Raw genomic sequence first — 24,491 nt, forward strand, 5'->3', positions numbered from 1 at the left:
TGTAGGAGAGCTTCCTGGCTCAGTGTCCCTCTGCACCCTGCTGTCTGGCTGGCTTACCCTGTGTCCATGCTTATCTCTGTGGTGCTGTGTTTGCTTCCACAGATGGGAGCTTGCCTGATTGTCAACCCATCGGCCTGGACCCCAGAGCCCACCCAGCTGAGCGTGTGCAGAGGGCCCCGAGTGCGGGGCGACGCTCAGGCCGTTGCAGAGACCACCCTGGAGATGCTGATGAAGACAGGCCTTTCCTGCTGAGCCCGGCCTATCTTTGCAGCCTGCTCAGGTAACAGTGTGCAGGGAAGTCAGGCTTGGGCCTGGGCACCCCCAGGAAGTGGGGATCAGGGGAACTTGCCTCCCAGTCCCAACAGGGATCCCCTCCCAGCTTAGGTCAAAAAGAGCTTCTTCACAGAATCAAAACATATTAACCCAACATTTACTCAAACTCCCCATTATCCAGAAAGGGGAACTGAGGCTCATGGATATACAGTGAGTCCTACCTCCTAGCCTGAGGACTCTTCCCTGCGCCTTGATGACCTGAGAGAACTGGGAGGAGAAAGGGGTTGTGACAATGACCAGGACTCAGGGCAGAGGTGGAAACCAGAGTGCCTGATGTGTGCAGCTGCTGACCCCCCAGGACACCTCTCTACCGGAGTCTGTGGAAGCAGAGAACTGGGAGGCCAAGGTGAGGTGCTGGGAGGGCCTGGGTAGCCCAGGTATGCTAAGGTGCCCTTGCAGGACAGGGAGGGGGCGGGGGCAGTGGCAGGACCCACCTCCCTACTCCTGGCCCAGGTTAGCCCACCCAGGCTCAGGAGCTGCAGAGCCAGGTGAAGCTGCCCTGCCCTGCAGAGGCAACTCCCTGAACTGACACATGAAGCCTGCGGCTCCAGGAAGCTCCCTAGAGCTGAGCCTGCCTGGGGACCCCACCCTACTTCCAAAGGAGCATTCCTGGGGCCTGAGGTCTGGGGGTGGAGTCTCCTGGGATTGTAAGGGTGGGGAGGTACAGCTGTGGGAGGATGCGAGGCTGTGTGTATCCGAATGTAAATGTACAGGGCACTCAAGCTTGTGTGCAAGCAGGTGTGTGTGGAAGGCCCTGTCCTTCCATGCACATGGGGTAATATACAAGAGTTGTGTAAGTGGACTGGGCTGGGGAGCATTCAAGGGCTGTGTATGTGGTACACGGAAGTATGAATATGCAGGATTCTGGGTGTGTACTGGGCAGGTGTGGGGATACTGTGTGTGCCACACTGGATGGCGTGTGTGCAAGGGTGCTAGTGTACACTGGAGAGATGTGTGTATAGACAAGATCTGAATACACTGCGATGGTATGGTGTATGCACACGGGGATCTGTGTGTACACTGGCTAAGTGTGTGCTCAGGGTTCTGGGTGCACAGTGGGAGTGATGTGCACATGTGGCTCCATTTGTGCTTTGGAGGTGGGTTGGGCAAGCCTTGAGCTGAGCTGGGCTCAGCAGTGCCCAGCCTTGTGGCCAAATCGCTGAAGTCACTTCCTTTCCAGCAGCAACTTTCCAGGAGGAGGAGTTCTTCAGACCTGGGCGGGGAGGGGGGGGGCGTGGAACAAGGAGCTCTCTGGGGAAGGAGGTGGGCGGGGGTGAGAGGCTGCAGGGAGGGCCTAGTGGGGCTGGAGGAGGGGAGTCCTCCGGGAGACAGAAGGAAAGACAAGGACGGGAGTCTGGAAGGGCCAAGGGCAGGAGGGGAGGGGGGCGGAGCAGGGCGGGAAGCTTAGTCCCTGGGTGACCTCGGAGGGAGGAAGGGAGGGCCGCCGGCAGGGTGACCCTCGGGTCCAGCCAGAGCTGGCGGTGGCGCCCGCACACCTGGCACCCAGGGCAGGGGGCTGGCAGGGGGCGGTTCTGGGGCAGACCTGCTTGCCAGGTGCCCTGCTCCAGGGAGGAAGGGGGTGGGCGAGGGTTGCACAAAGGAGCTCTGTGTGGCTGGGGGTAGGGTGGGGTGGGGTGTGCAGTGCTGTGCTGTGCTGTGGGGGGGCCCTGGTGGCCCCAGGGGGCGGGGCAGGGCCAGCTCCCCTTGGGGGCATCAGTGGCTCCAAGGGGACACCTAGTGGCGAGGGAGAGTAGTGCATCTAGTTGGATGGCTGTTGGTGGGAGGTGGTGACTAGAAGCTGAGAGGAGGATAGATTAGAAGTCAAAAATTAGAACTGATGGTTGGGACTAGGACCATTGTAGGAGGCTGCAGGGGAGGTGACTGAATCTCTGGACACCAAAGAAGTTTGATTTACAGAAGCCCAACCTAAATTCAGACACCAGCTTAATTGAATGAGATGGCTGTTTGTTCTTAAGGGCATAACTTAACCTCTCTGTGCCTCTATTTAAATGATGCCAAATGAGTGACAGCTGCCATTATTATTGCCATCATTGTTATTTGTATTATGATATTGTGCCTGGGATCAGGTTGAAAGAAGATCTTCAGGTGTTACTGTGTGGGCAGGTAGGCAGCTGAAGGGAAGGAGGTGGAGAGAGGTGATGACTAGTCCCTGAGGGACAGATCCTGAGAGATAAGGCCCCTGGAGGAAAAGGGAGGTGATGGGAAGGTCTCAGAGCAGCAGTAATGGCCCCTTTGATGCAGTGTTTTCCATTTGAGGACATCCCAGGGCCTTCGAACCAGGCTGGGAGGGAAATGGTGGGGGAGGAGGAGTGTGCAAGCTGGAGAGAGGGTCATGAGGCCGGAAGTGAGAGCTGGGGCTGGCAGCCTGGCTCCCCTGGGGAGGCAGTGGGTGGGGGAGGGGAAGGAGGGCTGGGGAAGGGGTGGGGTGGTCATAGCCACAGCCGGGGAGGGTGGGGCTGGGGACTCAAGGATGTGGGCTGGCGCTTCCCGGCACTGTGCACAGCAGGTTGGGGCCCCCAGCCCCCTCCCAACCAGCTGGTGTCCCTATGGGCAAGCTCAGACACACTGACCCAACAGCAGACAGGCAGACAGAAGTACCCCTTTGACTTTGTCCACAGACCAGGGCTAGGTGGTACCCTTGGGAGGGGTCCAAGAGAATGGCCGCCGGGGTGTGGTGAGGAGGGGAGCCAGCTGCTTCCCTTAGATCCTGGAGGCTGCAAAAGAGAGCAGTGGCCAGCCTCAGGAGGCCTGGCAGGAGGACGTGCCCAGAGGTCTTCACGGGTGGGTTGAACAGAAGCCACCACCGGAGAGGAGGTTTTTCTCTTCTGCCAAGATCACACCCTCAGGCCCCAGCTGGGAGGTCTCCAGAGCGGGGAAGGCTCGGCTAGCCTGACCCTCAGTAAGGGAGGGAGGGAGGGGGCTTCTGGTGGGCATCTCCAAGTGGGTGCCAGGAGCCACGGCGCAACCACACTGTTGGAAATTGGACTTGGAGGTTCCAGAGTCTGAGCCCCTTTTCTCGTTTGTGAGGGTGTCACCCACTGTCCTCTCTGTGAGGGCAACAGTGTTCCAAGTTCTTGGACTAGAGAGATCCTGACCTGGGAGGGGCCAGGTCCACAGCCAAGCCTGGGAGAGAGCAAAGTAGGTGGGACCAGTAGGTGGGACAATGAGGAGCAGCTGAGTCCTGGAACCTGCAGAGAGAGAAGGAACAGTGGATAGAGGGATGTTCCACCTGGGTGGGCAACCAAAGGGCCCCTTCCTGTGCCATTTTGTGACCTCGGACAAAGTCTCTTTCCCTCTTCAAGTCTCAGTTTCCTCATCTGTAAAATGGGAGGGGCATGAGATGGCACTAGAAAGTGTCCCCACTGGGGTAGCTGGTTAAAAATACAGATTCCCAGATGTCCCTTCACATCTATGAGTCACATTCCCCTGGACTAGGGCCTGGGTATCTGGAATGTTACACAGCTCCCCCAGGCCCAGGCTTTGGAAGCCAATGGGTTAGATAATTTTAAGGTTCCTCCCAGCCTTAAATTAGACCACAGCGCTAGAAGGAGCATTTTCAGAAGTGGCTGAAGGACTGTTACAGGAGCTGGGAGTGGAAGGAGGCTTTGGACTTAAGGCAGAATTAGAAATCCTGCCACTTAGCAGCTATGTGACTTCAGACAAGTTACACATCCACTCTGAGCCAGTTTCCCCTGTAACATGGGGATGATAAATCATGCCTCCCAGGCTGCTGTGAGGATTCAGTGGGTCACAGATGTGTAGGTGCTTTGTAGATTGCAAATCGCCGTCCCCCAAAGGCGAGTAGAGAAGTGTCTCTTTCTACTTTATCCTGTCCCCGAGTCAGCTCTGCAGTCTTCCTGTGGGGTGACAGCATGGGTAGGTGGGGAGAATCTACATGGGTCTGTGGCACATAGGTCCCAGGGATCCAGTACTAGGTCAGAGCCAAACATTAGGCAGTGAACAAGGTCAGTCTTTAAGACCCTCACAGTGTTGGGGTCCATTCAGCTCCCTGCTCCCTGAGATCCCAGCTCCTGGGATCAGCCATGGCCCTGAGTCCTCAGGCTTCTTTGGGAGTCAGACATGCCTGGATCTAAATCCCAGCTTTGCCCTGACCAGCTCAGGGAGTCAGTCGGTAAATATTTATGTAGCATTCATAGCCCAGGCCCCAGGGTCAGGTGATACAGCGATAAACAAGACAGATGTGATCCCTGCTCCTGAAGAGCCCACACTCTTGTGGGGGACACACTAAACAGCCAGTCACACAAGTAATTGATTATAGTTGCGATGAATACTATGAAGGTGAAATACATAGGGCTCTGAGAGGATGTAGCAGGGGCCAGGACAAGGCCAGAGGTAGGATGGAGCAGCAGAGTTTTTCCGATGAAGGTGGAAGAAGGATCAGAGAATGCCCCTTTTCACATTCTTAGGTCCCTCCCTCAGCATCCTTCTTGGGTCTGGAGAAGAAGAAAGAGCCTCAAGGGAAAAGGCAGGGTTGATTGCTTTGCGTACCTCATTTGTGTGTGCGTTCATTCATTCAACAAACTTTTTTAATTTAATGTTTTGGAGAAAGGATCTCACTCTGCTGCCCAGGCTGGAGAACAATGGCACGATCATAGCTCAGAGCAGCCAGCCTCAACCTCCTGGGCTCAAGTGATCCTCCCACCTCAGCCTCTTGAGTAGCTGGGACTACAGGTGTGCACCACCATGCCCAGCTAATTTTTAAATTTTTGTAAGGACGAGGTCACGCTATGTTACCCAGGCTGGTCTCGAACTCCTGGACTCAAGCGATCCTCCTGCCTCAGCCTCCCAAAGTGCTGGGATTACAGGTGTGAGCCCCTGCGCCTGGCCAAACAGCTGTTTTTTTTTAAACGCTGCTGTAGGCCATGTGTTGTTCTGAGTGTTGGGAAATACATATAGTGGTGAATAGGACAGATATCCTTGCTTTTATGGTGTTTACCATCTTCCAGGGAGTAGTTTCTGTAAGACTGGGGAGGATAATCATATTGATCTCATGTTTGTCTGGGGAATTTGATGAGATAATCTATATAAAGTGCTTGGCCCAGTGTTTGGCAACAGAAAATGTCCCCAAACTATGGGCTTTTATTGTTGACTCCCGGTGTGATTGCTCTGACCTCAGGCATCTTCACTTTTTCTTTGCAGCTCTTATCCCACTAGTAATTAAGTCATTTATAATGATCTGATCAGTGTCTGTCTGTCCAGTCCTTGTCCAAAGTAGGTACTTTATAACTAATGAGTGTCTGAATGAATGATGTTACTTTTATCTCTGAGCCTCCATTTCTTCATCTGCAAAATGGGGTTATTAATAGCCCCTACCTCACAGGATTGGTATGAAGAATTAAATGAAACGATGCCTGGACAGCTTCCAGCCCAGTACCTGGCGCGCAGTAGGTGCTCACTAAACCTGAGCTGCGATGGTCCTTTCCAGGCGCTGTCCACGCCCCGAGGCCTGGGCTCAGGCCGAAGTTGCTCCACAGCACCCCCAGCTGACAGCCAGCGACTGGCAGAGCCCCCAGGCACGGGGGCCCTCTCTCTTCCAGGTCAGCCGGGTGTCTGCGCTGGACAGAGCGCTGAGGGAGCCGGGGGTGGTACCTGGAGGAGGCCGGGCTGGTGGGCAGGGGTTGAGCTGTGGCCACCAGACCATTTGGGGAATTCAGATCTATTGCCCGTCTTGTTGCCCACAGAGATCTCCAGTGTGACAGCCCAGGCGGCAGAGCCGAGGGTGAGTGGTGGGGGTTCTCCTGGAGCCCTTTCGGGGTAAGAAGGAGGGAGGCCGTGCCCTTGTTAGAACTTCCTGGCCTTCTTAAGTTTGATCACCCTACTGATGTGCTTCCCTCTCAAAGGCAGGGGTCCTGTTCTTCCTGAGTGCATAGCCAGATTCCCAAAGGGGATGAGCTGTCAATAAGTGAAACTGGGCCGGGCATGGTGGCTCACGCCTGTAATCCCAGTATTTTGGGAGGCTGAGGCGAGTGGATCATCTGAGGTCAGGAGCTCCAGACCAGCCTGGCCAACTTGGTGAAACCCCGTCTCTACTAAAATACAAAAATTAGCCAGGTGTGGTGGCGCATGCCTGTAATCCCAGGTGCTTGGGAGGCTGACACCTGAGAATCGCTTGCACTAGGAGGCGGAGGTTGCAGTGAGCTGAGATCACGCTGCTTCACTCTAGCCTGGGCGACAGAGTGAGACTCTCTTCCAAAAAACAAAAAAAAAAAGTGAAACTGGGCCCATGAGGGGCTCACTATACACATGGTGGTTTGAGAAAGGCTGGGAGTCAGCAAGGGGATTGGGCTTGGGGTGGGGGAGGGGAGCTTGGTAAGGAGATGAGACCTCAGGAGGGAGGGGTCCAGGAGCTCATCAAGGATATGGGAAGCTGATGAGGATGTAGGTGTTCAGTAAGGGACCTCCTGCTCTTCCTGCCTGGCAGGTCCTGGTCCCGGCTTCTCGCACCCTCATGTCAGCCCCGGCCCCGCCCGGCGGCCTGCGGAGGACAAGGTCAGGATGCGTGTGAAGCCCCAGGGCCTGGTGGTGACTTCCAGTGCCGTGTGCAGCTCTCCTGACTACCTCCGGGAACCCAAGTACTACCCCGGCGGCCCCCCCACCCCCCGGCCCCTGCTTCCCACCCGGCCCCCTGCCAGCCCACCTGACAAGGCCTTCTCCACCCACGCCTTCTCCGAGAACCCACGCCCACCCCCACGCCGGGACCCCAGCACCCGGCGCCCACCAGTCCTTGCCAAGGGGGACGACCCGCTGCCCCCACGGGCAGCCCGTCCTGTCTCACAGGCCCGCTGCCCCACACCGGCCGGAGACGGCAGCAGCTCCCGACGCTGCTGGGACAACGGGCGGGTGAACCTGCGACCAGTGGTGCAGCTGATTGACATCATGAAGGACCTGACACGCCTCTCCCAGGACCTGCAGCACAGTGGTGTACACCTGGACTGTGGTGGGCTCCGACTGAGCCGCCCGCCTGCACCGCCACCCGGCGACCTACAGTACAGCTTCTTCTCCTCACCCAGTTTGGCCAACAGCATCCGTAGCCCTGAGGAGCGGGCCACCCCACACGCCAAGTCGGAGCGGCCCAGCCATCCCCTCTACGAGCCTGAGCCTGAGCCTAGGGACAGTCCCCAGCCTGGCCAAGGTCATAGTCCCGGAGCCACGGCTGCGGCCACGGGTCTGCCCCCAGAGCCTGAGCCAGACAGCACTGATTACTCAGAACTTGCTGACGCCGACATCCTTAGTGAGCTGGCCTCCCTCACTTGCCCAGAGGCCCAGCTGCTAGAGGCCCAGGCCCTCGAGCCACCATCGCCCGAGCCGGAGCCTCAGCTCCTGGACCCCCAGCCCCGCTTCCTGGACCCGCAGGCACTAGAGCCGCTCGGGGAAGCTCTGGAGCTGCCACCCCTGCAACCTCTTGCTGATCCTCTGGGGCTGCCAGGCCTGGCTCTCCAGGCCCTGGACACCCTGCCTGACTCCTTGGAGTCGCAGCTGCTTGACCCCCAGGCACTTGACCCCCTGCCCAAGCTGCTTGACGTCCCAGGTCGCCGTCTGGAGCCCCAGCAGCCCCTGGGGCACTGCCCACTGGCCGAGCCCTTGCGCCTGGACTTGTGCTCACCGCACGGCCCCCCCGGGCCTGAGGGTCACCCCAAGTACGCCTTGCGGCGCACTGATAGGCCAAAGATCCTGTGTCGCCGGCGGAAAGCCGGACGGGGACGCAAGGCAGACGCCGGACCCGAGGGCCGCCTACTGCCCCTGCCTATGCCCACAGGGCTGGTGGCCGCCCTGGCCGAACCCCCACCGCCACCGCCTCCTCCACCCCCTGCCCTGCCAGGCCCAGGCCCGGTCTCAGTCCCAGAGCTGAAGCCGGAATCTTCCCAGACCCCAGTGGCCTCTACCCGCAAAGGCAAGTGCCGGGGCGTGCGGCGCATGGTGGTGAAGATGGCCAAGATCCCCGTATCGCTGGGGCGGCGGAACAAGACCACATACAAAGTGTCTTCCTTGAGCAGCAGCCTGAGCGTGGAGGGCAAGGAGCTGGGCCTGCGCGTGTCGGCTGAGCCCACCCCGCTGCTGAAGATGAAGAACAACGGGCGGAACGTGGTAGTGGTCTTCCCACCCGGTGAGATGCCCATTATTCTCAAACGTAAGCGCGGCCGCCCTCCTAAGAACCTGCTGCTGGGTCCCGGCAAGCCCAAGGAGCCAGCTGTGGTGGCGGCTGAGGCAGCCACTGTGGCAGCGGCCACCATGGCCATGCCAGAGGTAAAAAAACGACGGCGGCGGAAGCAGAAGCTGGCATCTCCCCAGCCATCCTATGCAGCAGACGCCAACGACAGCAAGGCCGAGTACTCAGACGTCCTGGCCAAGCTGGCCTTCCTGAACCGCCAGAGCCAGTGCGCTGGACGGTGCTCACCGCCCCGCTGCTGGACACCCAGTGAGCCGGAGTCGGTGCACCAGGCCCCCGACACCCAGAGCATCTCCCACTTCCTGCATCGTGTGCAGGGCTTCCGGCGGCGTGGGGGCAAAGCAGGCGGTTTTGGTGGCCGGGGTGGGGGCCACGCGGCCAAGTCAGCCCGATGCTCCTTCAGTGACTTCTTTGAGGGCATTGGCAAGAAAAAGAAGGTGGTGGCCGTAGCAGCCGCTGGGGTCGGGGGCCCTGGCCTTACTGAGTTGGGGCACCCACGCAAACGGGGCCGGGGGGAGGTAGACGCTGTGACTGGGAAGCCAAAGCGCAAGAGACGGTCCCGGAAGAATGGGACTCTGTTCCCAGAGCAGGTGCCCAGTGGCCCAGGCTTTGGGGAGGCAGGTGCTGAGTGGGCCGGGGATAAGGGTGGTGGCTGGGCCCCTCACCATGGGCACCCAGGTGGGCAAGCTGGCCGAAACTGTGGGTTTCAGGGGACCGAGGCCCGGGCCTTTGCCTCCACTGGGCTGGAGAGTGGAGCCTCAGGCCGTGGCAGCTACTACAGCACGGGCGCACCCTCAGGCCAGACCGAGCTCAGCCAGGAGCGCCAAAACCTCTTCACCGGCTACTTTCGCTCGCTGCTCGATTCGGATGACTCCTCCGATCTCTTGGACTTTGCCCTCTCAGCCTCTCGCCCAGAGTCCCGGAAGGCATCGGGCACCTATGCAGGGCCACCCACCAGCGCCCTGCCTGCCCAGCGGGGCCTGGCCACCTTCCCTAGCCGGGGAGCCAAGGCCAGCCCAGTGGCAGTGGGTAGCGGCGGGGCTGGGGTGGACCCCTCCTTTCAGCCTGTCCTGTCCGCGCGCCAGACCTTCCCACCAGGACGGGCAGCAAGCTATGGGCTAACTCCAGCCACTTCAGACTGCCGGGCAGCCGAGACCTTCCCCAAGCTGGCTCCCCCGCCCTCAGCCGTGGCCCGCTCACCTACCACCCACCCGCCTGCCAACACCTACCTGCCCCAGTATGGCGGCTATGGGGCTGGACAAAGCGTATTCGCCCCAACTAAGCCCTTTACAGGCCAGGACTGTGCTAACAGCAAGGACTGCAGCTTCGCCTATGGCAGCGGCAACAGCCTCCCTGCCTCACCCAGCAGCGCCCACAGCGCTGGCTATGCCCCACCGCCTACCGGGGGCCCCTGCCTGCCACCAAGCAAGGCCTCCTTCTTCAGCAGCTCTGAGGGGGCCCCCTTCTCTGGTTCAGCCCCCACGCCCCTGCGCTGTGACAGCCGGGCCAGCACAGTCTCGCCCGGTGGCTACATGGTGCCCAAGGGCACCACAGCCTCTGCCACCTCTGCAGCCTCTGCCGCCTCCTCCTCCTCCTCCTCCTTCCAGCCCTCGCCCGAGAACTGTCGGCAGTTTGCGGGGGCTTCTCAGTGGCCTTTCCGGCAGGGCTATGGAGGCCTGGACTGGGCCTCAGAGGCCTTTAGTCAGCTCTACAATCCGAGTTTTGACTGCCACGTCAGCGAGCCCAACGTGATCCTGGACATCTCCAACTACACACCGCAGAAGGTGAAGCAGCAGACGGCTGTGTCGGAGACCTTCTCTGAGTCATCCTCCGACAGCACCCAGTTCAATCAGCCGGTCGGTGGCGGGGGGTTTCGGCGTGCCAACAGCGAGGCCTCAAGTAGTGAGGGCCAGTCGAGCCTGTCCAGCCTGGAGAAACTGATGATGGACTGGAACGAGGCATCATCTGCCCCCGGCTACAACTGGAACCAGAGTGTCCTCTTTCAGAGTAGCTCCAAGCCGGGCCGTGGACGGCGGAAGAAGGTGGACCTGTTCGAGGCCTCACATCTGGGCTTCCCGACATCCGCCTCTGCCGCTGCCTCAGGCTACCCATCCAAACGGAGCACCGGGCCCCGGCAGCCGCGAGGTGGACGGGGCGGTGGGGCCTGCTCAGCCAAGAAGGAGCGGGGTGGCGCAGCGGCCAAAGCCAAGTTCATCCCCAAGCCACAGCCAGTCAACCCACTGTTCCAGGACAGTCCTGACCTCGGCCTGGACTACTATAGCGGGGACAGCAGCATGTCACCACTGCCCTCACAGTCGAGGGCCTTTAGCGTGGGAGAGCGAGACCCCTGTGACTTCATAGGACCCTACTCCATGAACCCGTCCACGCCTTCCGATGGCACCTTTGGCCAAGGCTTCCACTGCGACTCGCCCAGCCTGGGTGCTCCCGAGCTTGATGGCAAGCATTTCCCACCGCTGGCCCACCCACCCACGGTGTTTGACGCCGGCCTGCAGAAGGCATACTCGCCCACCTGCTCGCCTACACTGGGCTTCAAGGAAGAGCTGCGGCCACCGCCCACAAAGCTGGCTGCCTGCGAGCCCCTCAAGCATGGACTCCAGGGGGCCAGCCTGGGCCATGCAGCTGCAGCCCAGGCCCACCTGAGCTGCCGGGACCTGCCGCTGGGCCAGCCCCACTACGATTCCCCCAGCTGCAAGGGCACAGCGTATTGGTACCCTCCAGGCTCAGCTGCCCGCAGCCCGCCCTATGAAGGCAAGGTGGGTACAGGGCTGCTGGCTGACTTCCTGGGCAGGACGGAGGCCGCGTGCCTCAGTGCCCCTCACCTGGCTAGCCCACCAGCCACGCCCAAGGCCGACAAGGAGCCACTGGAAATGGCCCGGCCCCCTGGCCCACCCCGTGGCCCTGCTGCAGCCGCTGCTGGCTATGGTTGTCCACTTCTTAGTGACTTGACCCTGTCCCCCGTGCCGAGGGACTCGCTGCTGCCCCTGCAGGACACCGCCTACAGGTACCCAGGCTTTATGCCCCAGGCGCATCCTGGCCTGGGTGGGGGCCCCAAGAGCGGCTTCCTGGGGCCCATGGCGGAACCTCACCCCGAGGACACATTCACCGTCACATCCCTGTAGTGCCAACTGAAGTGCCGACTGGACCGCGAGGTTTTGTTCCTGGGTGAGTCTGGGGATGTGGGCGCAGTGGGCAGAGGCCTGGGGGTGGGAAGAGGACATCAGAGCTTAGGCAAGGACAGAGGTATGGAGTGCAGGAAGCAAATGCAGGATTTAAGGGCAAGGCTGGGGACTGAGAGCAGGGTGTAGGGATTCAGGATTCGCTGTTGTGGACAGTCTCAGGAGGAGATGGGGTGCTTGGGCTGGGAACTCAGCAGGGGGCTTGAATGTTCAGGGGGGTCTTGTGAATTGAAATGGCCAGAGGACTACACACTGGATGGGACCCTGTAGTTTGGCTTATTAAGCTTTCAATTATTTGTTCATGCTATGTCTTGGGCAGGAAGTGAGTATTTCCCAGGAAATACGCTGATAAGGGTGGGCATTTGTATCGCCCTGTGTGAGACAGGTGAAGGGAGAAGCAGGTTGGACGGTCGTCTACCCAGGGCCTATCCAGAGGACCAGCCCTGCTGGCACCCCCATTTCCCTGGGAGCTTCACTGATTCTAAGAGGCAGCCTGGTGAGGGCCAGGCCAAGAGTGGCCAGTATGGCGTGGTCACACACTCTGCAAGGGCTTCACAGGATGGCCCAAAATGTCCTCTCTTGGCCTCCCAAGGTACCCCCAAAGGCTATTTTCCAACATCTTTGGTCTGAGATAGGCTAGGTGTGGCCAGGAGCATGTGGGGTAGGGACCCAGAAGTGGAGAAGGGGTGCTGGGGTCCCACTGTCCCTGCAAACCTGCAGCCAGTGAGGCTATCTTCAGGCAAAGATATTTTGACCCTAGAAAAGCCAGTCCCTTTCCTGAAGCCAAAGACTTTTCTGAGAGTTCAGTTAAAGAGTGTTAAATGTTTTGATACTGTTTTTATCAGGTACTGTGACCTCATTAGTTGGAGTCAATTTTAGTATTCTCAAGATTTGGTGTTTTAAAAAAGGAAAATAAAAGACAGAAAATGCCCCCAAAATGATCAAAGGGAACAAGGTTGAAGGAGCCATCTTCTTGAAGAACAGCCTGCTCCAGAAATACAGCCGCCACTGGCCCCACTTTTGGACAACAGATCTGTCACAAAATTGGCCCAGATGTGGTGGTTGGTGATGGGGCAGACTGGGGGCATGCCTGCGTCCCTCACCCTTCACCTCTGCTGCCACTGAAGCTTCCTGGGAGTTTCTCTTCCTAGAGGAGTAGCTGGGCTCCTGGAAAGTCCCATCCGTGCTCTGGGAGGCCATTCAAGGCCAGGGTGACTCAGGGTCCTGAAGTCATGTCAGTGGAAACTTGTTGCCCCCTCTCTGCCAGACCCCAGCTCCCCTGGTGCCTGAAGGTGACAAAGGGCAGCATGCAGGAGTCAGAAGGCCTCCGGGAGGACCATTCCCAGATTGGCCACCAACTTCCCACATGCCCTTGACCAAGCTTTTGCCCCTCTCTGGGCCTCAGTTTCCCCATCTTTTCAAGGAAATTTACTTTGATAATCCCTTAGGCTCTCGCAGCTCTGCATGGCAGAGACAATGAAGCAAACTTTTTTTTTTTTTTTTTTTGGCAGCATCTTTTCCTTCCTAATGAAGCCAGGCCAAGATTAAAATGGCCTTCCATTCCCCATGTATCTCATTGCAAGCAGCAGAGCCTCAGATCTGAAGCAGGCCAGGGAGAAGCTGCTTAGGGTTTAAAATGTCAAACTCTTGATCCTTCTCACTGGCGTGGAGATGTCTCATGGATAATCCAGAAATGTGAAATAATCCAAAAACCGTTCCTCCCAGGCTCTGGGTGGGAAAATGGACGGGTGTGGGGGCTGGGTGTTTGGGCAGGTCACAGCTCAGTGAAATACATAATGGAACCACCCAGTGAGGCCTGAACGCAGGAGGAACTGGGATGCCATCCAGCCCCACATTCTGGCCCTGCTCCCCACTCAGGGCTGGGAGTTAACTGCGCTGTCCTCAAACCAATGCATTCCATTGTTCTAGAGACATCTGTCCAGAACCCACTAGAAGCCAGGCATTGGGGGCACCACAGTGAACACCACAAATGAGGTACTGGTCCTCAGGGGGCTTCCCATTTAGAGGGAAAGACAGCAAACAGTGGCATTAAGCATGTGATGATTCCAGCTATGGGAAGCACTGTACAAGAGAAAAAAGCTAGAAGCTTGTGGGCACACACAGCATGCTGACCGGACCTTGAAGCTGAGGCCTGAGGAATGATGGGGCTGAACAGCTGGCGGGGAGGGAGAAGAACATTCTGGGCAGAGGGAACAGCAGTGTGGAAAGCCTGGAGGCAGGAAGGGGCTCAGCTTTAAGAAACTGCCTATGGGAAGGCAGTAAAGCTAAGTGAGGGGATGAGGCAAGCGAGGCCAGATCATGCGGGGCATTAGAAGGAGTCTGAATTTCATTCCCAGACACATGGGGATCCACTGAAGAGTTCCCTGCTGGAATTCCCCAGGCCACCGTGGAGCAGGGCTAGTGTTGAAGCAGGGAGACCAGCTGCAGTAGTCCACACATGCAGTGATGATGGCCCAGGCCAAGGTGGTGGGACGGCTGCCCCCTCTATCTAAGATGACCCACAGGCTCTAGGGCAACCCCCCAGTGCCAGGGGATGATCAAAATCACCACGGGAATGAGAAAGAGTTGGAGATACAGAGAAGGAGAGTGGCAAGGAAAAAGTTCATAGAGGGAGTTTCCACTCTCAACAGAGGGCTTAAGCAGAGAGGACAAGGACATGCTCATTCACCAATAGCAGTGAGCAGTTTTGACGCCAGGCACTGGAGAAGCAGCAGTTGAGCTTAGTTTCCCAACTTGAGCCCCTGTGTGTCCATCCAGTGCTGGGTACTGGGGAGACAAAGCAGGCATGACCCCTGTCCTCCAGTTCAGCCTCCACCCCAGGAAACTAAAACAAGTACACAAAGAACCTGAAAACACCTGGCAGAGAGTGGCAGGTGCCCAGAGGCAGTGAGAAACAAAGATTTGCTGGACAGCTGGGTGTTGTGGTCAGAAGTCAGCCCTCTGTCCCCTTGATGAGAAAAGGGACATTTGTGCTGGGCCCTTTATGTAACGCTGCCTCACTGACCCTTCACAGCAGACTATGAGGTGGGGTGTGTCTCCCCACCACAACCCCCTGCCTCCCGCCCTATCCCACATTAGAGTTGAGGAAATGGGTGCAGCTCTGAACCTTGCCCAGGGGATCCATTAGCAGATAGTGGAGCCAGGATTAGAACCCAGTACTGTCCCTCCTGAGCCTGGGTGCTCTGCCATATGGCTGCCTCTCATCTCCCCACGCCTGATTCCCCATCTGCAAAAGGATAGGTTGGATTGGACAATCCCTACACTTTTTTTTTTTTTTCTTTTTGAGATGGAGTCTCACTGTGTCGCCGAGGCTGGAGTGCAGTGGCACGATCTCGGCTCACTGCAGCCTCTGCCTCCTGGGTTCAAGCGATTCTCCTGCCTCAGCCTCCTGTAGCTGGGATTACAGGGGCGCACCACTGTGCCCAGCTAATTTTTTTGTATTTTTAGTAGAGATGGGGTTTCACCACATTGATCAGGCTGTTCTCGAACTCCTGACCTTGTGAATCACCTGCCTCAGCCTCCCAAAGTGCTGGGATTACAGGTGTGAGCCACCGCACCCGGCCCAGTCCCCACAACTCTTGCTGGGTCTGACATCTTAAATGGATTTTGAGGTTCTGTGGAAGAAGCTGCACTGGAGCTCAACCTTCAAGAATAAGCAAGGTTTGCACACATGGAGACCGGGGGAAGGGCATTCTGGGCAGAGGGAGCTGTGGGCAAAGGCAGGTCACATCCCAATGTGGATTAGAAGATAAAAGCTCAGAGGAGACAGAATGGGGAATGTGGAGCCTGACTGATCTGAGAGCTGTGGCTGATGGGACGGGGAACAGAACGGGTCAAGCAAGGAGGGGGCCTTGGCCCTGTGCAGACATCTTCTCTGGGCCTCTAGATGGAAAGTAGAGCCAGACAGACTGGCTCCACGTTGGGCCCTGTGGGCTAAAGATCGACCCTATCAGACCCTGGGGACAGGGGTGGGAGGGTATGAAGGGCCCTCCAAGGTGTTCAGGATTCTCGAGTGCCTCTCCCCTCCCTACTCCCTCTCAGGCCTGACCTGAGGCCAAGAGAAATGTCACAGGTCCTCCAAGGTTACGCCGGCTAGGGCCTGACTGAAGCAGGAAGCAGTTTCCAAGGCCACTATCCAGCCGGGGTCAGCAGGCATGCCCGGGCCTGGACCAGGCCGCAGCTGCTCTGGGCTTTGTCTCTTCGTGTCTTGAAACCTCGAGAGGTCACTTGATCTTGCCTGTGACTCTGAGTGAGAGGCCTTACGTCAGGGCCCAGCCAGTCCTGCCCTGACTCTTCTGGGCACAAGTTCTTCCCCACACTCTCTGAGGCCATCCTCCCTCTGATCCTATCTCTTGCCACTCCTGCAGCCATGTTTAGGCCAGGCCTTGTTCTGAGCCCTCATTTCCTGAAAATGTAATCTCTCCACGACCATACCGACTCACCCTCCTTCTTTCTTATCTTCCCACGTCCCAGAGCAGGGCCACGGAACTGGAGGGTGGTGGCTGGGAGCCTGCCTGTGGACACAGATAGGCCTCTATGCACAACCCAGTTCCATCCCTTACCAGCTAGGTGACCTGGTGAGTCATGTCACCTGATGAGTCACGTCACCTCTCTGCATCTCTTGTGAGAATTAAATGAGATTACACGTGAAGCCCTTGGCCAGGTCCCTGGTACACAGTGAGCACGTAGTCAGTGGCTGGTGATGGGTAGGTAAATACCCCACAGAGGCTGAACTCTGGGGCCTCTGACCAGCCTGTGTGAGTCACACACCTCCAACCCTCGCCTCTTGTACCTTCATGCAGGACCACAGAGCCGGCCCTCCCTCGCCTGTGCCCCTCCTAGGAAGGAGCTTGTATTCTAGTGTGGATTTGGGGCCTTGGGGGAGGCTTTGTGATAGCACCTAGTTCTTTGCTTTAGCAATTGGGCCGAGTCCTCCCTGGAGGACCCAAGGACAAAGTGACCCGGCTCAGCTAGAAATGCTGTCATCACAGTTATGCACACCAGTCCTCTCCCCCACTGCAAATATGAAAAATATTTTCTTGTGACTGTAATATGTCATGATTTTTCCCCTGGCAGTTGTGCCATCTTTGTCAGCATAACCTTTGCTGCCATAGTGCACTGCGTTTGTGCTGGAAGGCTGGGTGAAGTAGATGAATTCTGTGTTGACACACATGAGCTAGTGACCTGCTTGGGGCCAGGCATTGTATCCAGTGCTGCAGGTATCACTGAGCAAGACACACAGTGCCCTGCCCCCACAGGGCTTGCAGCCTTTTACAGGTGTTTATTTAAAACCTCCTTGCCAGGCACGGTGGCTCACGCCTGTAATCCCAGCACTTTGGGAGGCCGAGGGAAGAGGATCACCTGAGGTTGGGAGTTCGAGACCAGCCTGGCTAACGTGGTGAAACCCTGTCTCTACTAAAAATACGAAAATTAGCAGGGCATGATGGCAGGTGCCTGTAGTGCCAGCTACTCAGGAAGCTGAGGCAGGAGAACTGCTTGATCCCGGGAGGCGGAGGTTGCAGTGAGCCAAGATCATGCCACTGCACTCCAGCCTGGGTGACAAGAGCAAAAACTCTGTCTCAAAAAAAAAAAAAACCTCCACATGGGCCGGGCACAGTGGCTGATGCCTGTAATTCCAGCACTTTCAGAGGCCGAGGCGGGCAGATCACTTGAGGCCAGGAGTTTGAGACCAGCCTGGCCAACATGGTGAAACCCTGTCTCTACTAAAAACACAAAAGTTAGCCAGTTGTGGTGGTGTGTGCCTGTAGTCCCAGCTACGTGGGAGGCTGAGGCAGGAGAATTGCTTGAACCCTGGAGCTGGAGGTTGCAGTGAACTACGATCGTACCACTGCACTCCAGCCTGGGTGACAGAGCAAGACTCCGTCTCAAAAAAAATAAAAAATAAAAATCCTCCACATGAGCATCACTCTCTAGAACAGGGCCTGGGACACTCCCATGAGAAGGATCAGGGACCACCCTCTAAAACCGTTGTGAGCAGGGCAGGCAGCAGGAGATTCCTGGAGGCAGGAAATGGGTCTTGACAAATTTGAGACTTCAGAGGCTTTAGCTCCAGCTCAGCCACCTGGGTTTCTGGCCCCACTCCCTCCCTGCTCCAAGCACGCACCCCACCCCCAGCCCCCCAGTTCATTCTCCCCATTATGGCCACCAAAGTGCTTGGGTTTTTTGTTTTTTGTTTTTTTTTTTTTTAGCATTTTTAGATGCACAGTGTCTGGAGTCCCTAAAATATTTATTGGATGAATTGATTAAAACACATCTGCTCCTGTGACTCCATTGCTCTACACCTTCTGATTGCTTCCTTCCCTCTCCAGCCTCCTTCCTTGCCTATAAAATCAAGGCCCAGCTTCCCAGCATGGTATTCAAGGTATTCCAGGCTTCCGTCCTGGCACCCAACCTTTTTTTCAGCCCCATCTTCCTCACACACACCCTCCCTTAACAGCCAGGAGCATGTGTGGAAACAGGAGGGAGCTGTGGGAGGGCTGGCTCCCAAAGGTGCCCCGTGCTTTTGCTGTTCCTGGCCTGGGTGGCCCTTTCCTACCCCATCTCCCACCTGTCAGTTCCTATCTTTCACTCAGACATCACTTCCTCCAAGAAGCATTCCAGGGTCCTTCTCAGGTCCAATGAATCTCTCACCCTTTCTGCATCCGTGACAGCCCTTCCTGGGAATGCCCTCCTTGCCACGCCATCAACTCCTTTAGGGCAATTACTCATCTCTGGGCACCGTCCTCCCCTCCCCCACCCAGTGTCTCATCATGCCTGGGACATTTCAGGTTTTTTTGTTTTTTTTTTTTTAACTTGAGTTGAAGAAAAGCATGTAGAATAGGGAGAATTCTAAGAGGAAAGGTTAAGCCCTGGGGAACGGGATGGGACAATTTCACCCTGTCATCAGGAAGTGCTCCTAATAGAAGGGCAGGGACAGGGTGTGTAAATAAACCAGTTCAAATTCTCAGAGCTCACTGGGCCTGTGGACCTCTCCAAGCACAATCCGTCCGGTTTACAAAGAGGGAAAGGTCCTCGCCGGAGGACTCAGAGCCACCTGGTATTGAAGCACAGAAGGTAGAGCCAGGAAGGGCCCCTGGGGATCGCCTGGTTCCATGGTTCTTGCTCTTTCCTCAGCCTCCACTTCAGTTGCGTGTCCAACACAAACCCATCAGGAATGCCTGTCTTTACATATGGCATCTCCAGCTGGAGGGTGGAGAGTGGGGGAGAGAGAGAGAGAGAGAGAGAGAGATGGAGGAGGTGAGGCTAGCCTCCTCCCAGGACAGGTAAGGAATGTGAGGCTCTGAGAGGTGGTAGAGACACAGGGTCACACAAGGCTGGGGAACCCCATTTGGTCCTACTGCCCCACAGCTGGGGAGACGGGAAGAACCTTAAGGAGGGAATGGCTGGCAGAGCTAGAGTTTTAGGAGCACCTCTGGTCAGTAGTGGACTCACATTTGAAAAAATTCTCAGGCCGGGTGCGGTGGCTTACGCCTGTAATCCCAGCACTTTGGGAGGGCGAGGTGGGTGGATCACGAGGTCAGGAGTTCGAGACCAGCCTGACCAACAAGGCGAAACCCTGTCTCTACTAAAAATACAAAAATTAGCCGGGCATGGTGGCGCGCACCTGTAATCCCAGCTACTCGGGAGGCTGAGGCCGGAAAATTGCTTGAACCCAGTAGGCAGAGGTTGCAGTAAGCCAAGATTGCACTGCTGTACTCCAGCCTGGGCAACAGAGCAAGACTCCATCTCAAAAAAAAAAAAAAAAAATTATCTAGGCCTGGCATGGTGGCTCACCACACGTGCAATCCAGCACTTTGGGGTGCCGAGGTGGGAGGATCGCTTGAGCCCAGGAGTTTGAGACCAGCCTGGGCAACACAGTAAGACCCCATCTCTACAAAAATACAAACTAGACAGATGTGGTAGCATGCACATGTAGTCCCAGCTACTCAGGAGGCTGAGGTGGGAGGATCGCTTGAGCCCAGGAGTTTGAGGCTGCGGTGACCCACGATCATGACACTGCACTGCAGCCTGGGTGACAGAGTGAGACCCTGTCTCCAAAAAAAAAAAAAAAGAAAAGAAAAAAAGCTTCTCTGGAGTAGAGGGAGACACAAACACAGCCTCCCCATCCCTGATTGGGAGCCTCATCGATAATTCAGTGAATTCCAGGTCCAACGATACTTCTGCATACCAGTTGTGGGCTGAGCCCCCAGGAAGCAGTATCCTCTCCACATGGAGATGACTCACAGGCCTGGCTGCCTAAAAATGTTACAGGGATGGATCAGGCTTTGGGCCTCTGTGGTTTGCCTGTGACCCTTTGTCTTTGGGGCACCATCCCAGTGCCGGAAGATGTCTCCCATCACCTGTTCAGCTCCCTTATTTTATAGAATAGAAACTCAGGCTGCCGCAGTGGCTCACACCTGTAATCCCAGCACTTCGGGAGGCCAAGGCAGGTGGTTTGTTTGAGTTCAGGAGGTCGAGTCTAGCCTGGGCAACATGATGAAACCTTGTCTTTACAAAAAATAAAATAATTAGCCAGGTGTGGTGATGTGCGCCTGTAGTACCAGCTACTCAAGGGGCTGAGATGGGAGGATCTCATGGGCCTGGAAGGTGGAGGTTGCAGTGAGCCGTGATTGTGCCACTGCACTCTAGCCTGGGTGATAGAGTGAGAACCTGTCTCAAAAAAAAAAAAAAAACGAAAAACAAAAAAAAACTGAAGCCCAGAGAGGGAAGGGACTTACTCTGGGTCACACAGGAAATCAGTCTCTCAAATTCTAATGCACTTTTTCTTTTCTGTTTTTTTTTTTTTTTTTTGAGACAGTCTTGCTCTGTCACCCAGGCTGGAGTGGAGTGGCACGATCTCAGCTCACTGCAACCTCCGCTTCCTGGGTTCAAGCAATTCTCATGCCTCGGCCTCCCGAGTAGCTGGGATTACAGGGTGTGTGCCACCACACCTGGCTAGTTTTTGTATTTTTTGTAGAGACGGGGTTTCTCCATGTTGGCCAGACTGGCCTTGAACTCCTGACCTCAAGAGATCCACCCACCTCGGCCTCCCAAAGTGCTGGGATTACAGGCGTGAGTCACCCTGCCTGGCCTCATGCACTCTTTTTTGCCTTCTGCTCTACTGCCTTGTTTGACATTGGACCCTTTCAAGAGAGTAGAGACTAGAGAGTAGAGGTTAGACCTTAACTCATGCCCTGGCAGCCAGTGGGCGTGAATACATGTTTGCTGTTCACTTAAATGAAAGCACAAATATATATTCCTTTTTGGAGGAGAGCAGCCCCCTCTGGACAACCTGATTTATATGTGCTCTGCAGCACTTTGAATCTCTGCTCAGCTGTCCCTCACTGCTGCCAGTGCCAGTCCCCCCCTTGACAGGCAGAGACCACTTAATGCCCTGGCACCTCAGATGGTGAAACCACCGGAGCATGAGGACTCAGAGGAATGTGGCTCTGCAGTTGTGTGTCACGGAGGCACTAAAAGGTGAAGTCTGCGGAACAGTGGTTGGTGTGCTGGGGGCCGGTGCGTGCTAGCCCTGGGTGTGCAGCAGTACCACATATAGGTTCCTGCCCTGGAGGAGCCAGGTCGGGATGACAAGGGTATCGTAGCTATGGTAACAGGGTGGTCTAAGGAGGTGTTCTGAAGGTGTGCAAGGCCGGAGCTGGACCTTGACATGCTGACCAGACTCAGGTCAGTCCCCGCTCTGTCACTCAGTCAGCGTACGTCTCGGCCCCAGCATGTGCTGGGTAGTGTTCAGCAGTGGTTGAAGAGCCACAGTCTCTCCTGCCACGACCAGGTTAGCTGCCTCCCCAGGACCTTCCGTGGCACAGCCCCTGTCTCCCTGCATGGTAATTACCTGGTTTGGGGTCTGCTTTGCTTTCCCCTCTATCTGTGAGCCTCTCAAAGACAGGAACCAGATCGGTCTTGGTCTCTGCTTTGTCCCCAGTGCCTAGCACTGGGCTGCCTGGCACGTTAGTGTCTGGTCCTGCTTTGTGGAGAGCTGAACCTGGTGAGGTCAGGGTTCCACACAGCCACAGCATTCTCCCCCACCTCCATGAGAACCCTGGGGCTTTTGGGCTTTGATTTCCCCCCTCCCCCGCTCCTTCCCATCCCGAAAATTCTGCCAAAGTCTCTGGCTGGCCAAGTCCTGAAAGCTGGGGAGGGTAGTGGGAGGAGGAAGGTGAGACGCGATGGGCGGCTTAGCCGAGGGTGAGAAAGCCTCCTGCTGCCTGGCCGCAGGCACCGCGGGAATGGTTCTGGCAGGAGCCGCCTGCTGGGCTGAGATCACCATGGAGACCTGGCTTAGAGAGGGTCACTGGCAGTGGCTAAGGGCCTGGGGTGGGGGTGGGGGTGCAGGGATTTGTGCAGAGGCTCCCAGCCTGCCCCGGGGCCCTTGGAGGGAGCAGGGGAGGCTGGCGTTGGACAATATCAGTTTGCCAGTGGTTTGGAGCAGCCCATCCTAAAGTCCCCTTCCCTTGTCACCCCCAACACCCCAACAGAGGTTCTTTAGCTTGGCAACTGTTCTTCAACCGCAATAGAGCAGTCCTCTGGATAGATGCCCCCAGCCCTCTGGCTCAAGCAGTTACCCCAGATAAAATCATTCTGCTCCCTAATAGACACCCCTCTTGTCTCTGCAGCCTGTTTACCGCCTGACTGTGGAGAGCTTGCATTCATCCCAGCAGCAGCCCTTGCCCCAAGAGCTGCTTTTCTACCTATCACCCCATTGCAGCACAGCTGTCACCCTCCCAGGCACACCGCTCGCCCCTACGGCTAGTATTCCATCCTCCTGCAACTGCAGGCAACCTGACAGCTTAACAAAGATGCAGCTCTTCTCCTCTCCTATGCCTCTGCCTGCCACCTGGTCTGATCCACCAGGATGAGGTGCTGCCCTGCCTCTGCAGGAGCCCACCTGGTTCCCCTGGACCTTGGGGGAGTCCTGGCAAGTCCAGCCTCAGGACAAAAGTCGTCCCCGGGGCTGACTGCCCAGCAGACAGCAGCCGAGGCTGAGCAGAATTTAAATGTGGCTCTGGTAGAAAGGGAAGCCAAGAAAGTACAAGGGAGGAGAGGCTTTCTGCCGCCGCCTGATTCCTGCTGGTGTGGGGGAGGACGGATGGGCTCCTAAGGAACCTGAGGAGGCCCTTTCAGCATCCTCACCTCGCCCCTTAATTCGGATGGAGATGGTCGCACACTGAGGGTGGGAGATGTGTGTCTCAGGGCTCTGAGAGGACAGAAGTCTGAAAGGACCAGGCTAATGACTGGAGGTCTTAGGAAGTCCCGAGCCCATCCCTGTCCTTCAGGGGACCTTCTCACTCACCCTAGCAGAGCTGTGAATCCAGGAGGTCTAGCCAAGCTGGGGGTCTGGGTAGGGAAGTCAGATCCCCAGGGCCCCGCAAGCATAATGAGAACTGTCTGGGGAAAAAGGGGTACTTCCAATCTCGAGTGTCTGGCGATGGGAGGAACTGGGAACTTGGGAGTGTCTGAGCTTCAGGAAGGCAGGGTTAAGCCAAACACAGATGGCATTGTGTTGGGCAGTTTCTCTGTTCTTTCACTGAGAAAGACTTCCTCCTCACCTCACCTCTCTAAGGAACAGAATGGCATTGGTAAGAAGAGGATTGGATTTAGAAGAAATAAAAGCAGTTGTTCACACCTGTGCTGTGTGCTGAGGCCCTGCCCTCCCCATGATGTCATTCCTCAGAACAGCCTAAGTTGGAGGAATTACTAAACTCATCATGACATAAGGAGGCAGGTTTGGAGAGCCTAACTGCCCCAGAAAAATAATAATGAATAATAATCAGTATAATTTATTATGCACTTAAGGACCAGGCTTCATCTGTCCTATACCGCTGAATCCTCCCAGCAAACCAATGGGGTAGTTCAGTTATCTTCTTTTTACAGATGGGCAAACTGAGGCTCACAGAAGTTCAACAACATGCCCAAGGTCATAGCACTATTAAAGGGTGGCACTGGTATTTGAACTCAGCTGTGTCTGATTCCAGAGCCCAAGCTCTTAACAAATTCCACTGCCTGGAACCCCAACTCCTCACCCAGCACCTGCTTCACCCTGTGTTTTGGGGCTTGGACACGCATATTTTACAGATGGGGAAACTGGGCTCAGAGAAGGCAGGTCTGAGTTTTTGTGAGAAAGAACAATGGTTAGCTTTCCCCCTCACCCCGCTGAATCCTGGGAGGAGCTGGGTGGGGGTCACCCTCTTCACTTCCCTGATCTCAGAGCACAGTCGATGCCTGCCGCTCACTCCTGCCTCTTCTCTTGTGTTTCTTTGCAGCTTTCAGAAAACCAACGCCAAGATCCCTCCCAGCGTCCACATCGTCCTCTGGCAGGAGCTCCTGCCCCTCTGCCTCCCACCCTGCCCCCTACACCCCCTGCAGACCCATCTCCCTCCACCCCCTCCCACCCATCTCCTCCACGCAGAAGCCGAAGGTGAGCCCTTTCTGCACAAAACCAGCAATTGTAAATACTTTTTAAAAATGTACAAAACTTAAAAACAAAACACAGTTTTAGAAAAAGACAAAAAAAAAAAGAGAGAGAGCGAGCGAGAGAGCGAGCGTGTGCAAGAGGTTGCGAGCGGGGCCCCGAGGTGTCCAGAGCCCCTGCAAGTATGCACTGAGAAATTTATCTACAGGTCGTTTGACAAAAATGAACAATATCCTATTTATTGTATATACTGTTTTATTATAAATCGTGGATTGTATATTGCATTCTGTAAACCTGCTGT

The 24,491-nt window shown here is 56.4% G+C and overlaps 1 protein-coding gene across 9 annotated transcripts in view; it reads left to right on the top strand.

Moving 5' to 3' along the window:
* Positions 1–24,483, top strand: part of AHDC1 (AT-hook DNA binding motif containing 1) — a 69,592-nt gene extending 45,109 nt beyond the window's left edge. For 5 of the 9 annotated variants that reach the window (XM_063701249.1, XM_055389231.2, XM_063701258.1 and 2 more), the window contains 6 exons: positions 103–280; positions 455–679; positions 5,801–5,912; positions 6,057–6,094; positions 6,797–11,725; positions 24,042–24,483. In XM_063701249.1, coding sequence (XP_063557319.1) covers positions 6,871–11,682 — 4,812 coding nt within the window. In that variant the 5' untranslated portion in view covers positions 103–280; positions 455–679; positions 5,801–5,912; positions 6,057–6,094; positions 6,797–6,870 and the 3' untranslated portion in view covers positions 11,683–11,725; positions 24,042–24,483. Of the gene's footprint in view, positions 1–102; positions 281–454; positions 680–5,695; positions 5,913–6,056; positions 6,095–6,796; positions 11,726–24,041 lie in introns of all 9 variants that reach the window. The other 4 variants (XM_055389225.2, XM_063701263.1, XM_031013604.3 and 1 more) reach the window with 2 other exon arrangements.
* The last annotated feature ends 8 nt before the right edge of the window (positions 24,484–24,491 follow it).

The sequence above is a fragment of the Gorilla gorilla genome, chromosome 1, assembly GCF_029281585.2.
Source record: "Gorilla gorilla gorilla isolate KB3781 chromosome 1, NHGRI_mGorGor1-v2.1_pri, whole genome shotgun sequence".
Taxonomy (NCBI): domain Eukaryota; kingdom Metazoa; phylum Chordata; class Mammalia; order Primates; family Hominidae; genus Gorilla; species Gorilla gorilla.